Source organism: Heptranchias perlo, chromosome 6, assembly GCF_035084215.1.
Source record: "Heptranchias perlo isolate sHepPer1 chromosome 6, sHepPer1.hap1, whole genome shotgun sequence".
Classification (NCBI taxonomy): Eukaryota; Metazoa; Chordata; class Chondrichthyes; order Hexanchiformes; family Hexanchidae; genus Heptranchias; species Heptranchias perlo.
In genome coordinates this window covers 44978459-44993131 of record NC_090330.1, presented here as the reverse complement: position 1 = coordinate 44993131, position 14673 = coordinate 44978459, and the positions used below count along the sequence as shown (strand labels likewise).

Genomic DNA, 14673 nt, shown 5'->3' with positions numbered 1-14673 from the left:
GAACAGATTACACTGGCCACAAGGAGTTTTAATCCTGTGATGAATGTATTAGTCGTGGATTCCTTTAATTGTGCAGTGTTAGATAGTGCATGTATTTCAACTGTATGAGGGGTAGATTGGTTAAAATGTTATCTTGATTCAGTAAGTAGTGAGGATCGTCGCAAGGTTAAGGAATGTAAAAGTTCTACATGTTTTAGGTTTGGAGATGACAACACCTTGAGATCACTCAAGTGTGGTAATTCCATGTAAGGTACCTGGAGTAAGCCATTTTATAAGAACGGATGTAGTCTGTAGTGAGATAGCCCTTTTGGGTAAGCCTTCCATGAGAAAAGCAAAAACGAAACTTGATATGGAACACGATGAGGCAATTATTTTTGGGAAATCGGTTGATTTGCAATTTACCTAGTCAGGGCATTATTGTATCCCCTTAATAAAACCTAATGTTTCTCATCAGCGTGTTAGGCAAGTATTAATGGTATCAGGCGATAAGGATAAGAGAGAAAAAAAGCAAATTGTCTTAGTTACACAGTCTAATAGAGATTATTGAGAACTGTGAAATTTGTAAGAAGTATAGATGGACACCCCCACGTTCTATTGTAAGTGTTCCATTAAACGTGTGACTTTAGCGAGGTAGTTGCCATGGATCTAAATTTATGGGACAAAGACAGAAATGCTTTCATCTTACATTTTATTGACCTGGCTACAAGATTTAGTATTTCTGCACTAATATATAGTAAGGAGAAGAAGGTTATTCTAGATAGAATTATGGAAAAATGGATAGGGTCTGGACTTGGGACACCAGCAAAGTTTTTGACCGATGATGGAGGTGAATTCGCTAACACGGAGTTCAGAGATATGTATGAGAATATGAATATAATTATTATGAATACAGCAGCTGAGAGCCTGTTTAGCAATGGTCTTTGTGAAAGGAATCATGCTGTGATTGATAGTATGGTGCATAAAATGTTGGCTGATTGAACAGAGTGTAAATTGTCAACTGCCCTAGCATGGGCAGTTCATGTAGAGAATTCACTTCAGATGGTTGGAGGATATAGTTCTTACCAATTAGTCTATGGGTGCAATCCCAAATTACCTTCTGTTCTTTATGATAATCCTCCTGCTCTAGAAGGTACCACTATTAGTGTCATTTTCTCTGAGCTATGCATGCAGAGAGACAGGCTTTTATCAAGGCTGAGGTATCAGAGAAAATTCGTTGAGGGCTGAGGCATCTATTAGACCATTTGAGAGAGAGTTCAATTCAGGAGATTTGGTATACTATGAGAGAGAGTCATAGGGAATGGAAAGGCCCTGGTAAGGTAATTGATCATGATGGTAAGACAGTACTTGTCCAACATGGCAACCAAACCATTAAGGTTCATTTGTCTCGATTAATTGGAATTAATTATAAAATCTCGGACTCTGAGCAGTTGATAGAAGTAAACGAGGCACCTTGTGCCTCAGATGTTCATGATTCTTTTGATGAGGCTCCTGAGGTGCAGACTGAGGTAGATCAAGGACTGGACAGTGGTAATGTCAGTGATCAAGAAACACATGACAGAGCTATCACATCCACAGAACAATTACCCAAAGTGGGTACACAGGTGGCATATGTTCCAGAAGGGATTAATGAATGGAGGGATGCAACAATTTTGGGACATGCAGGCAAAGCTACAGTAGGTTTAAATTTTGGTTGAATGTTCAGGATGACTGCGATGAAGCGAGATCCATGGACTGGTAGAATGGGATAAAAGAGTGGCGAGTACGAAAGTGGAGTACAAGTAGTGATAGAGAGTCCGGAAGTGAACCTCATGTCAAAAAACGATTGCGAACTAGAGATAAAAGAGGGAGATCTCGCAGTAGTAGTCCTTACAAACATAGAAGTGGAAGTAGAAGACGTGGCTTGACTAGGTCAGACGATGAAACATAGACCACAGAACTAGAAGCGGAAGTCCTCATGATCGTGAAGTTTTGGTGGCTGCCAATAAACTTGAGGATAAACGATTGAGAGGCAAAACAAAGGGAGTTAGATAGTTGGAAAGAATTTGGAGTTTATACTGAGGTAAAAGATAAGGGTCAACCAGCTTTGTCACTTAGATGGGTTTGTACAAGAAAAGTCCTTGCAGATGGGACTTATAAAGCTAAGGCAAGGTTGGTAGCTAGGGGTTTTACAGAAAAACTGGATGATATAGATGTTTGAGTGGATTCTCCCACTGCTGGAAAAGTAATCTTAAAAATCTTTTTGGCTCTTCTGGCAACATATTCATGGGCGTGTAGGTCAATTGACATAAAAGCTACATTTCTGCCAGGCGATACTTTTCAAAGAGAAGTGTTTCTGAAACCGCCTAAAGAGGCAGCAGATGCGGAAGGAAAACTATGGAAACTGAACAAATGTGTCTACGGCCTGAATGATTCGTCCAGGGTATGGTACTTTTTTGGTGAGATCTGTTTTGCTGAAAATAGGTTGCGTTCAACTAAAATCAGATCCTGCCATGTTTTATTGGTACCATAACGGAAAACTTTCAGGCATCTTCATGGCATGTTGATTATTTCTTATGGGGTGGTACTGCGGAATTTGAGAAATTTGTCATTAATAAGATTAGAGTAGAATTTAAAATTGGGAGTTAGGCCTGTGGGGCTTTAAAATATATTAGTTTAGATATTAAGAAGATTGGGTCTGGTATAACTTTAAATCAACAGTCCTATTTAGGGAGTGTTACTCCCATCCCTGTGAATCGTACTAGGGCATCACAGAAAGGTGTTGTTACATCTAAAGAAGAGACAGAGCAATTACGAAGCTTGATTGGTCAGTTGAACTGGTTGTGCACTCAGACTAGACCAGATGCTAGTTTTGATTTGTTGGTGTTAAGTGCTTCGATGAAACACTCCATAGTAGAGAGTGTTTTAAGGGCAAATAAAATATTATGAAAATTAAATATAGATAAATGCGTACTTAAGTTCCCATCATTAGACGACCCAAAGAAAATGAAGCTAGTTATCTTTAGCGATGCTTCACATGCTAATCTTCCTGATGGGTATTCTAGTGCAGCTGGTTTCATAGTGTTTCTAATGGATGAGAATGGGAATTGATGTCCGTTAGCTTGGGAAGCTAAGAAAATAAAAAAGGATTGTTAAAAGTACTCTGGCTGCTGAAATCCTGACTCTTGTTGACACAGTGAATATGGGATTCTATTTGGAAAATATTTTGAGTGACATCCTGTACAAAGGGAGTACTGAAGATAGTATACCCATTGAATGTTATGTAGACAGTCGTTCATTGTGGGGTAATGTACACTCTATGAAAAATGTGAGTGAGAAAAGATTATGGATTGACCTTGCTGGCATGAAACAAATGCTGGAGAGAGAAAGGAAATCTCTAATATTAAATGGCTGGATTCAAGCCATCAACTGTCAGATTGTTTTTACTAAAAGAAGTTCATGTACGAAGAAATTATTCGGGGTCCTGGAGAAGGGTCACCTCACAATGTAATGCTTTGAATAGTATAAGTTGTACAGAGTATGGAAGTTTCTGATTTTTGAAATTTTTGTTTGTATTGTTTATATGTAAAGTTTATCTTTTTATTTAAAGAGAGAGAAGGGAATCTTTTAATTGTATCCATATGATTTATGTCAATTAGTGTTAATTGTATTCCGGTGGTGCGTTTCAATTGGGGGACCCTTGTATCCATTTATATGAGAGTTTATCCATGGTCAGGTGTGGGTAATGTGGATCTCTGTAAATAAAGACTTGGAAGCAACTGAAGATCAAGCTCTAGTATTCTATCCTTCAACACCTGGCTATTCAATTTATTACAGACAGCTCTTTCAAAGAGCCGGCACAGGCACAATGGGTGGAATGACCTCCTCCTGTGCTGTACCTACTGTGATACATCATTCCGATTTAGAATAAAAATCAGATGGGTTCTACAACAGGTGATCTGTTCCACCAGATTGCTGTCCAGGCGGTGAAGATCAACATTTTCTGCCTAGAATGTTACTGGTTTGGTGCCAAGGTTAATAAATGTAACCTTTTTGAACAAATGACTGAAATGTTGTAAATTTTAGTATGGGGGAACTGAGTAAATTAGAATCTTTTCGCCTCCAGGTTTGTCTGCTTACCCACACTCATGGGTTGAATGTCTCCTGTCTGGAACCTGTAAGGAGCAGATGTGTGGTTGAGTAATCTTGAGCTAACTCTTAATAGAAATTAATAAAATGGTCACAAAGTTCAGCAGTTCACTTGTTTATTAATTGCAGGAAAATGGCTGCTTCAGTTCTTGTCACCCTCTTTGGATTCTTTGCATTGGTGTCAGCCTTACCTCAACAATTCAGTCCCACTAAAGGTAAGTGGAATGATATTTTAAGAAATATTGCATTACATGATTAAACTCTGCTCTCTTAAGTAATGAGGTAAGCAATCACAGAAAAATCTAGGTCTAAACTTTCCTATTACTCTAAATGACAGTGGGTGGGTGTTAATCATACTGTACATATGAGTATAAGAATGTCAAGTACACAAGAGACACCTACAGCCCTTGTGTGTGACCTGTTAATTGAAAGTTACAATTTTAGATTTGTGCAGTTTTTTAAAAAAAAATTGACTTGTATGTCTCATCACTTAATTTTTAAACTGTGGCCCAATGTATTGCTGTGGGATGTTCATAAAGTTGACGAAGATAAATACAGATGAGGAACTGTTATGGTTCAGGACTTTAGCAGATATTTCTCTCTTCAGCACTGCTCCTATGAGCAAGTCTCACAATGCAAACCAGGGTGTGGCTATATACTCACAATGTCCGGTAATGTAGTATCACCCAGGATCGTACAGAAACTATTAGCTTCATTGAAATAACATGAGGCTTCTTATGTTCTCTTGGTCCTTGGCTAGCAGAAGAATAAACACTCAACTGGATTGTGTGACTTAGACTATAAAATACAAATTAGGTTTGTTAAAGTTAAATAGTAGCAGCAATTCAAGATAGCAGATTTCAATTGATTACAGAACTTTTAACTTGCACCTTAACAAAATAACAAAAGTCTCCTAATATTATTGAATCTGGACTAATACAAATTTATACACGAGGTAAAATCTGTCCAGCATGGAGTGTTTAAGTATACGTCTCTGTCTCAATGAGCACACAAAGAAGAGGTGTTGGGAGCATGTTGCCTGAGATCTACCTCTTATTCTTTGAATTCATTCTGGGATATAAGAAAGCAAAAGCTCTAATTTGAATAAAACTTATCAAATTAAAGTGATGATTTCCTAAACCTTGGCTAAGTGTTGGGCACAGAATTATTTGCATGTGTTAAGAAGCCCTTTACCTTAAATTGTTTTCAGAACAAAGCAAGTAGTTCGCTTTAAGTATAGTAGTGTAGTGGTTATGGTACTGAACTGATAACTCAGACGTCGGAGTTAAAATCCTACCATGGAAAATTCTGAAATTGAATTTAATCTGGTAGTCTTTGGGCTACTACCGGAAAATTAACCATGAGCACTACTGAATTGTTGTAAAAACCCAACTGATTCATTAATATCCTTCAACCATCGCCTGCCCCCCAGGTGATCTTTGTATATGTGTTGATGTAGCTGGCAGTTCGTGGTACTAATAATTCCCAAGGGTCACCAAGTGGCTTCTCCGTGGCAAAAAATGTAGATGAAAGCGTGTGAAATATAGAAGTTTTGGACAGTTTTTTGATACTCTAGTTAGTTACCATTTTGACCGAACCACCAAGGGCTAGATGCAAATTCCATAGGTAAGAAAACCTACATGGTTCCAAATATTTCCACTAACAGTCTAAGCTATTGAGAAATGTCTGCTATTTATTACTTAAAAATTCTGTAAAGCAAAAGCATTCAAAGGAACTCAACCAGCTGCCTTGTCTTAACTCTTTTGTGAATTGATTCAAAATTGCTTTGTTTTTTAAGCTAACTTTGACAGTTGCTACTGTAAAAGATTTTGAGGTAGATTTTCAACTTGTTTCCTTGGCAAAAAACTGGCATTGCGGATCAGTTGCTTGTTACAGAAATTGCCTGATTTTCATTCCCAATGATTTCCATGGATTTCAACGGCGACAAGTTGAAAATCTACAAAATTTTCTGGCATGACTAATCATCCTCCAAAATTATGTTAGTGTGTAAAGGCAGTCCGATGCATAATTAACATGTTTACTGTTTTCCCAGGGCAGCATATCACAGATTACTTTGCACATTAGGTTATACATGGATCAAAAGGAAGTATTTTTAAAATTTTGTTCTTGGGATGTGGGCAATGCTGGCTAAGCTGCATTCATTGCTCATCCCAAGATACCTGGAGACGGCGGTGATGGTGAGCCTTCAGTAGTGATTGCTTTCCAACTGAGTGGCTTGCTAGGCCACTTCAGAGGGCATTAAAAATGGGACTGGAATCGTGTGGACATTCATGAACCAGAGAGGTTTTATGACGTTCCGACAGCTTTCATGGTTTTTCTGATGCAAGACCATAAATTATCAGGCCAATTGAATTTATTTTCACAACTTGTAATGGTGGGATTTGAACTCATGACTTCTGGATTGCTGGTCCAATACCATAACGACCACACTATCTGTTTTAGGGAGCCAAATTGAGATTCCTTGTCTGTGGGTGCTGCCCATTTCTATTAGCTGACGAAAGCATCTGGTGGGAGCACAAAATGCAATCGTCATCTTCCAGAAATTGATTATGGTGTTTTAGTGTTAGCACACTACTGGATTTTTAATGGTGGGGGTGGAGGAGGGGCGGAAATAGTAGCTTCTGACATTCTCAATCAAATGTCAGTTGGGCTTGGTTGATAGCGCTGATGTCTCTGAGTCAGAAGATTGTGGGTTCAATCCCCACTCCATAATTTGAATGCATGATCTAGGCTGACTCTTCAGTATTAAAGGAGTGCTGCATTGTTGGATATGCCACCTTTTGAATGAGATGCTAAACAGACTCCTGACTGCCTATTTAGGTGCGTGCATAAGGTCCAAAGGTGTCAGCCTCGGCTCAGTGGTAGCACACGCCTGAGTCAAAAGCTTGTGATTCAAGCTCTACTCCAGGCTTTGAGCACATAATTTTGGCTGACATTCCAGATTTGCACTGAGAGACTGTAGCACTGCTAGAGGTGCTGTCTTTTGGATGAGACGTTAAACTGAGGTTCCGTCTGCCTTTGCAGTGGACGTAAAAGGTCCCATAGCACTATATGAAGAAGAGCAGGGGAGATCTCCCGGTGTCCTGGCTAACATTTATCCTTTAACCAACACCGCTAAAAGATTTTAATTGGTCATTTATCTCCTTGCTCTTTGTGGGCCCTTGCTGTGCGCAAATCGGCTGCCATTTTTCCTACATTATGACAGTGACAATACTTCAAAAGTACTTCATTGCCTGCAAAGCACTTTGGGATATTCTGAGATTGTGAAAGAAGCTATATAAATGCAAGTTTTTTGTTTCTTTCTAAGACACTGAAGAAAAAATGAGAATTGTCCCAGTGTTCTGTCCAGTACCACCAAAAATATGGATTAACAACAGTGACTGCACTTCAAAAGCAATTCCTTGTTTGTGAAGTGCTTTGAACTGTCGTGGGGTCACAAGGTGCTATATTCTTGATATTTTACCGAACCCCTCTTTCATTGTATAATCAAAATTGTAGTAAAACAAAACTTAAATTTAATTCTGAAGACTTCAAAAATGTTATGGTTTCCCAGGTTCATTTTTATGGGATGAACTTCAGCTGATTTTACAATATTGAATGAAGGTGTGGTGCCTATGATTTAAAAATTTAATATTACTTAAAATGAGGTGACTGACATTTTTTGTAGACCTCTTACTTTTCACCACTGCTACATGGAGTTATGAAATCCATGTAATTTGCTTCTGATTCATTTACAGATGCCTTTTTGATTTGCTCAGAAGTCTTACTGACGTAGGAGATATGTTTATTTTTTGTTTTTTTTGTGTACAAAAAAGAATTAGACAGATCTTGTGTTTTAGGTTGCCCTGGGCTTTTGATTGTTTTTGTTTTGTTTTTATTTTTGTTTATAGAATCCTGTTTAGACAATGGCATTGATTTTAACCACTACTTTGTTCTGGAAAGAGAAGGAGTTACTTTGAAATGCCCTCACTTGGAATATATAAATTTGGACGAGTTCACGAATACAACACAGAACTACAGCATTGTGTGGTATAACAACAAAACATCTGAAGTGATAACTACAGACAAGGAGCAAAGGATACATGTCGAGGATGATTCTCTTTGGTTGCTTCCAGTATTTTTGGAAGACACTGGCTACTATAACTGTGTTGTGAGGTAAGCTTGCATACACTTATTTAAGTGAACAATTTTCAGCTCTTGACGCCCAGAATCCACATCAAGCAAGGTTAGAGGTTTGATGCAGAGTGAAGCTGCTTCTAAACCGACCCAATAGTATTTCTTAATCACTATCCCAGAAAAAGTCTAATCCCTCTGCATTTGTGAGATATTTGAATTTCCCACACCAGCTTTCCTTATGCCATTTCTTAATGAGACTGTCAGTTAGTGCTGGTAGCTGTGGACACTAGGAACCTTGCTGAGATTGTGCAAATTCAAATTATGTATAATCTTTAAAGCCACTCAGTTGGAAAGCAATCACTACTGAAGGCTCACCACCACCACCGTCTCCAGCTGAAGGAGCTGCCCACGACCGAGTGTTGCCGACCGGCACACTCCAAGGCCCAGGAGTACGTACTGCGGGATGCACTGAAGCGAGGTGCGGCCTACGCAAAGGCTCTATGGGGAAAGGCCATCATGTAAGGCCATCCCACCTTGTATTGTACAGAATTTATTAGAAGATATGTACAGTGTTTTGAATTGTAATAATGAGATCATAGCGTGTACCATCAGCATGGTATTGGTTTGAACTATGTTGCTTGAAGTTGTATCTTTTTACATTGAACCGTAAATATAAAAAAAACCTCCCCAACATAGTTCCAGCTATGGCTAGGTTGGAGTGCAACTGGAGTAACCTGTTCATGGCTCTATTTCATAGTCTTGGAAGGATTTCTGGCTCTCCATTGCTGGGAGACCAGCAAACTGTGCGTGGACATCCAGTAGGATCGATTTAAGGCTTGGGAATTGATCCATGCACAGGCGGGCAGTGTGTTATAGAGCCTTTGCAGTGGCTGACTTAGGAGAGTCTTGGATATCTTCTGACAACATGGGGATACTCCAAATAGATAGGCCAGTTCAGGTGAGGAACAATGTGTGAAAATGCAGGATTGCTGCCTAATCAGTCTTGATTGGGATTGCAGCACTTTAGCTCCATCATATTTTATGGTAGTCAATGTTATATCAATCCTTTCTGGGCAGTTTCTTGTTGAAAGATAACAGCAGGATTTTAATGTTTTCTTCTTCCATTGTTCAACTAACATACTTTGTGCAATGAAATCCATAAACATTTTTATTCAGTAACTATGTATTAGAAAACCATTCTAATACTTCTATGTGCAATTGCAGGTATCCAACAGTTTGCATCACAGTGGCCGTTTCATTAACAGTTAATATATCTACCAGTGCTTCATGCTTCCAGAATAACATTCCCTATGGGGTGTCTTCATATGTGGACACTTCTAAAATGCTTTTTTGTCCTGATATCAGTGACTATGTAACCTCAAATGAAGAATTTGCACTAAAGTGGTACAAGGTAAGTGATGTTTTAATGTAGAACCCTCCATAAACTTGAGCTCATCCAAAACTCTGCTGCCCGTATCCTAACTCGCACCAAGTCCCGTTCAGCCATCACCAATGTGCTCATTGACCTACATTGGTTCCCGGTCCAGCAATGCCTCGATTTTACAATTCTCACCCTTGTGTTTAAACCCCTCCTTGGCCTCACCCCTCCCTATCTCTGAAACCTCCTCCAGCCCTACAACCCTTCAAGATCTCTGTGCTTCTCCAATTCTGGCCTCTTGTGCATTCCCGATTTTCATCGCTCCACCATTGGCGGTCATGCCTTCAGCTGCCTAGGCCTTAAGCTCTGGAATTCCCCCTCTAAATCTCTCTCTACCTCTCTCTCCTCCTTCAAGTGACTTCTTAAAACCTACGTCTTTAACCAAGCTTTTGGTCACCTGCCCTAATATCTGTATGTGGCTTGGTGTCAAATTTTGTCTAATAACACACTTGTGAAGCACCTTGGGATGTTTCTACTACATTAAAGGTACAATATAAATGAAAGTTGTTGTTGTTAACGTATAACATTGAGCTATAACATTTAGCAGTTTACTGATGGAAATTACTGCATCAATATTTAGAGAAGCATTACTTTAGGGCTATGCCAAGAATACACCAAAACTAAATAGGAGCTGGAAAATTGCTCAGGATTGTGCTCACCAATGTCCCCACTTTCCAAATAGCAGGCCCATATTTACAAATTTGATTAAAATTAGGGAAACACGGCCTTTATTGTATTTCTCGCCATTTGCCTTGATTGAATATTGGACACTAAGGCTGCTTGTCATTTGTGAGTTGGAAGTAAGTACCCTGGCCACCTGCTGCTATACTGCTGTCCCTGCAGCACAACATCATGCGGTTAAAATATTGGTTTCCTCCTTTGTCTGTCTACTTTCGTAAAAAGCACTTCCACTGCCTCGTTTGTGCACGTGGGAACTCTCATTTGTCCTGCCTATCTATCAGACATCTTCTACTGAAGAGCTTTCAGAGCGAGTGCAGTTTACAATTTTTGGTGTGTTGCCTTTAAACTGCTGCAAACTTTTAAATCCTGCAGTAGTTTGCCAATATCCACCCCTACAATAACAAACACCCAGTGACTGGGATCTCTGCCATTTTTCTACTCAGATTTTTGTCGGAGCAGAAAATCTGGGCTCTATAATAGTAATTGTATATGATTTTGTTTTCAGGATTGTGAGCCTATTTCAAATGGAGGAAATTACAGTTATAACAAGGGTGACTGGTATCTTATAGTAAAAAGTGTGCAGCCATCAGATGCAGGAATCTATGTCTGTGAGCTGCAGTTCATGCATAATGGTTTACAGTATGTAACGGCAAGAACAATTGACTTTTATGTTACAGGTAGGTTTGTTATGTTCCCACTAAGACAATAATACATGTTTTTGTTGGAAGAACTATGTAGTTTTCTTAGTGAAAGCGTTATACTGTAACAGCTGTGTGTAAAAATGCAGCCTGTAAGAAATGTAAACTTTCAAATTAAGTGTTTTAAAAAAGACTCATATCACAGTAACCTATCGTTATAAATGCTTTCTGATAGAATGCACATTGATTACTTTCAAAGCAAAATGTTAACAAGGAGACCAGTCAAAATAACCTCAGTAACATATAACAGCATTTCTGTACGGCTGTCAAATGTAGCAGCATGAGGGACCATCTAATGGTAACTTTAAAAATAAAATGCTATGCTGTCCACTTCCATACTCAAATCTTTCAAATACTCTTGGTGTGCTTTTCCAAATTTCTCTGCCTAAAATTTACTATGAAGGAGACAACTAGAATTAGTTTTTAAAAACCTCATTATTTTAATTTTACTTTTTTTTTTAGTTGCCAAGATTAGAAAATTTAGATTTTTTTTATTTAGCATTACAAATTATTGCTAAACCAAAAAAATAAACTTGCTATATTTTTCCATATTGTTTCCTCATCCTGTTTAAAAAATGCTCTGTGGTCTCTTTCCACAGTTCTGAATAGTCATGTGAAGGTTCTTACAAAGCTAATAGATTAAAAGTTCAATGTATTTTTTTTAATCTGATGAATGAATCATTTTGAATGTATAAATGGGTAACCATTCGAATGTGCTGAGGTTATTCTGAGTTCAGCAGATTAATTGTTTAATTAAAACAATAACACCACCTAGTGGAGTAACTTTGTTTCTCAGCACCAGTTCATAAGTTTCTGACAGTCTGAACATTGTATCAATGGTTGAGTTTTCTACAGTCTACCTTTCATCTTTCATTTATGCCAGTAGAAAATTGTAAACAATTGCATTTTTAACATTTCTTTTGATTTTCTTCAATTTGCTTGATGCCAATTAAATATAATTTTCTCAATATATCTCACTATTATTTTACTCATAGAATGTTTATTTTTATTTTCACAGGCTGTAAAGCTAGTGTAGGTCCACAAATTGTACATCCAAAAAATGGTACAATTGAAATAGAGTCTGGTAAGTTTTTTTTAGTAAAAGGGGACAAGGCTACTTTTGCCTCACTTTTTAATTATCTGTCCCCGATCCAACCCCTTTCTAATGCTGTTTATTCCCACTCTCTGCAAAAGTCATCTTCTGTAGGCAAGCCTGAATTGAAATGTTATTTTAGGTACGAATTATAACAGGCCACAACTTGAGCAGTGGACCATTTTGTCATTGAGGTATGTCCCATAAAAGGTATGGGATGCCACCATATGCTTCTGACCTAATTGAACCAGCTGAAAAACACCACATGGACATACTGGGCTCGATTTTTGCACCACCGAGCGGGTGCGTTCGTGGCGGGGATTCCTGGGGCGAGTCCGGAGCCCGACTCCAACCCGCCCAATGATGCGTTGACATGCGCGTGCAGCCCCTGCATGTGGGACTCCCGCCAGCAATTGAAGCCGGCGGGATGCCACTTGAAATAATTAACCAGGTATTTCAGGTCGTTTACAGACCTGATTGACCTGATATTTTAGGAGGGGTGGGATTTTCAAGTCAACTGGGACTGTTTCCCGTACTGGGGGAAACACTCCCAGTTGAAATGGACGTGTTGCAGCCATCAGCCTGTGGCAGCTGCAAAGGTCCATTTGACAGGTGCGGGGGGAGACCCTCACTCATTGCAGGAGGCCACTCTGTCACTTTGGACAAAGTTTGGCCTCCACCACCCTCCTCCTAACAATAAAATTCACAAACTTGCACACTTACCCCGGTGTCCAGGCACATTTACCTACCTTGCGGACCCCCTCAAATGTACATCTTCCAGATGGGGGCCGCCGTAGCCGCAGTCATGACCTCCTTGGGGGACGAAAGCATCACCAGCCTCGCTGGCCAAGCCGTCCACCTCTGACACGTGGAGCTCCACGACACAGTGCTGTGACACATCCACCTGCACAGCAGGAGGGAGGGCAACGGCAGAGAGAGATGCATCGCAGAAGGCACTACCCTCGCCACAGGGTCTACAGACTGAGGCTCAGCTTCCTGGACCTCTCTGAGCAGCAGTGCACATGGAGGCTCAGAGTCACTCGACATGTAGTCGTGGACATCTGCAGCCTCCTTCATGCCGAGCTGCTCCCGGCTGGCCCGAGCACCATCTTCTTACCTGTTGCTGTCAAAGTCACCACTGCCCTCAGCAACTTCTCCTTCGCGTCCTTACAGGGTGCCACCGGGGACATCGCCGATGTCTCTCAGTCGTCTGCACAAAAGAGCCCTGCAAATACACCTACACCCACTCTGCAGTGACACAATGGGTGGCATCAGTTGTGGGTCTTCATAGTGATCCTCAGGAAAGGGCATTATTGCACAAACCAGACAAGATTCGCAAAGACGTGGCAATAGTGGTGACAATATAATATGTAATGTGAGTTGATCAGAAATTAAATATATGTAAAAACCATGACAAACCCTCATTCACCCTTGTGCATCCCCTTCATGTTCACGACACGTTTGCTTTACGCTTCCTGCTACACATATGTGATGCATGCCCTGTGGCTGCAGCACAGGTAGTGGCAGGTTGAGTGAGGCTGACCATGAAAGAGATGCATGAGAGGGTGAGTATGAGATAGAGCCATGAGATTGTATGAGGATTAGGTTGAGTGGTAGTGGTGGGATGAGTACTGGCGAGGTGAGTAAGTGCAGGTAAGGTGAGGATGAGCTTTGAGTGGGTGTGAGGAGTTATGTGATAGAGTAGTGTTGGCAGTGCAGAAGGAGATGTGGGGTGGAGGTGGTGATGTGGCAGACGGAGTGTAGGGGAATGAGTAAGTGTACTCACTTCGGCTGACCTACTTAGGTCATTGAAGCGCCTCCTGCACTGTATGCAGGTGCGTGATATGTTGGTGGTGCTGGTGACCTCCTCTGCCACCTCGAGCCAGGCCTTCTTGGTGGCGGTGGCAGAGGCAGGCCACTTCCTCCCGCCCGCCGGGGGGATGATCTCTGTCCTCCCCCTCCTCCTCACCCCATCCAATGATACCTGGAGTGAGGCATCATTAAACCTGGGAGTAGCCTTCCCCGGGCTGCTCCATGCTGTAATTTTTCCTATTTTCTGCAGCATCAGTCAGTGGAGGACTACCCCTTTAAATAGGGCTCCTCCAGCTGACAGCCTATGCTGCGCATGTGCAGTCCACCTGCAGCGCAGCTTTCCAGCGCAAAACCCGGAAGCAACGGTAAGTACCTTCAATCAAGCTGCAATCGCGTGCGGAGCACCCCGATTTCACTGGGCACGTTACCCAAGCGACCAGTCGGCCCCCCGCTGCCAACCCGCCGCCTTCCTAATATCGGGCCCACTGTGTAGCTCAGGCTAAACTACTAATTAGGTTTATTAAAATTATACAGGTAAATGCAGAAGGAAGTGGCATTGAAAGAGAATAAGGGGATGTAGGTGTGGTGAGGGATACAAGTTAGTGGTGGAGATCGCCTTGTCGATAATCGAGACCACAGGAGTGGAGAGGCCATGGGCAAGATCAAGGAATGGCTATGAATATAGACAG

General features: G+C 40.7%; 1 protein-coding gene across 1 annotated transcript in view; it reads left to right on the top strand.

Annotated features, from left to right (window-relative positions):
* LOC137323181 (interleukin-1 receptor type 1-like) overlaps window positions 1-14673 on the top strand; it is a 105893-nt gene that overhangs the window by 25702 nt on the left and 65518 nt on the right. Inside the window, exons 2-6 of the mRNA XM_067986690.1 lie at window positions 4255-4340; window positions 8037-8301; window positions 9487-9673; window positions 10887-11058; window positions 12098-12163. Coding sequence (XP_067842791.1) covers window positions 4259-4340; window positions 8037-8301; window positions 9487-9673; window positions 10887-11058; window positions 12098-12163 — 772 coding nt within the window. The 5' untranslated portion in view covers window positions 4255-4258. The remainder of the gene's footprint in view (window positions 1-4254; window positions 4341-8036; window positions 8302-9486; window positions 9674-10886; window positions 11059-12097; window positions 12164-14673) is intronic.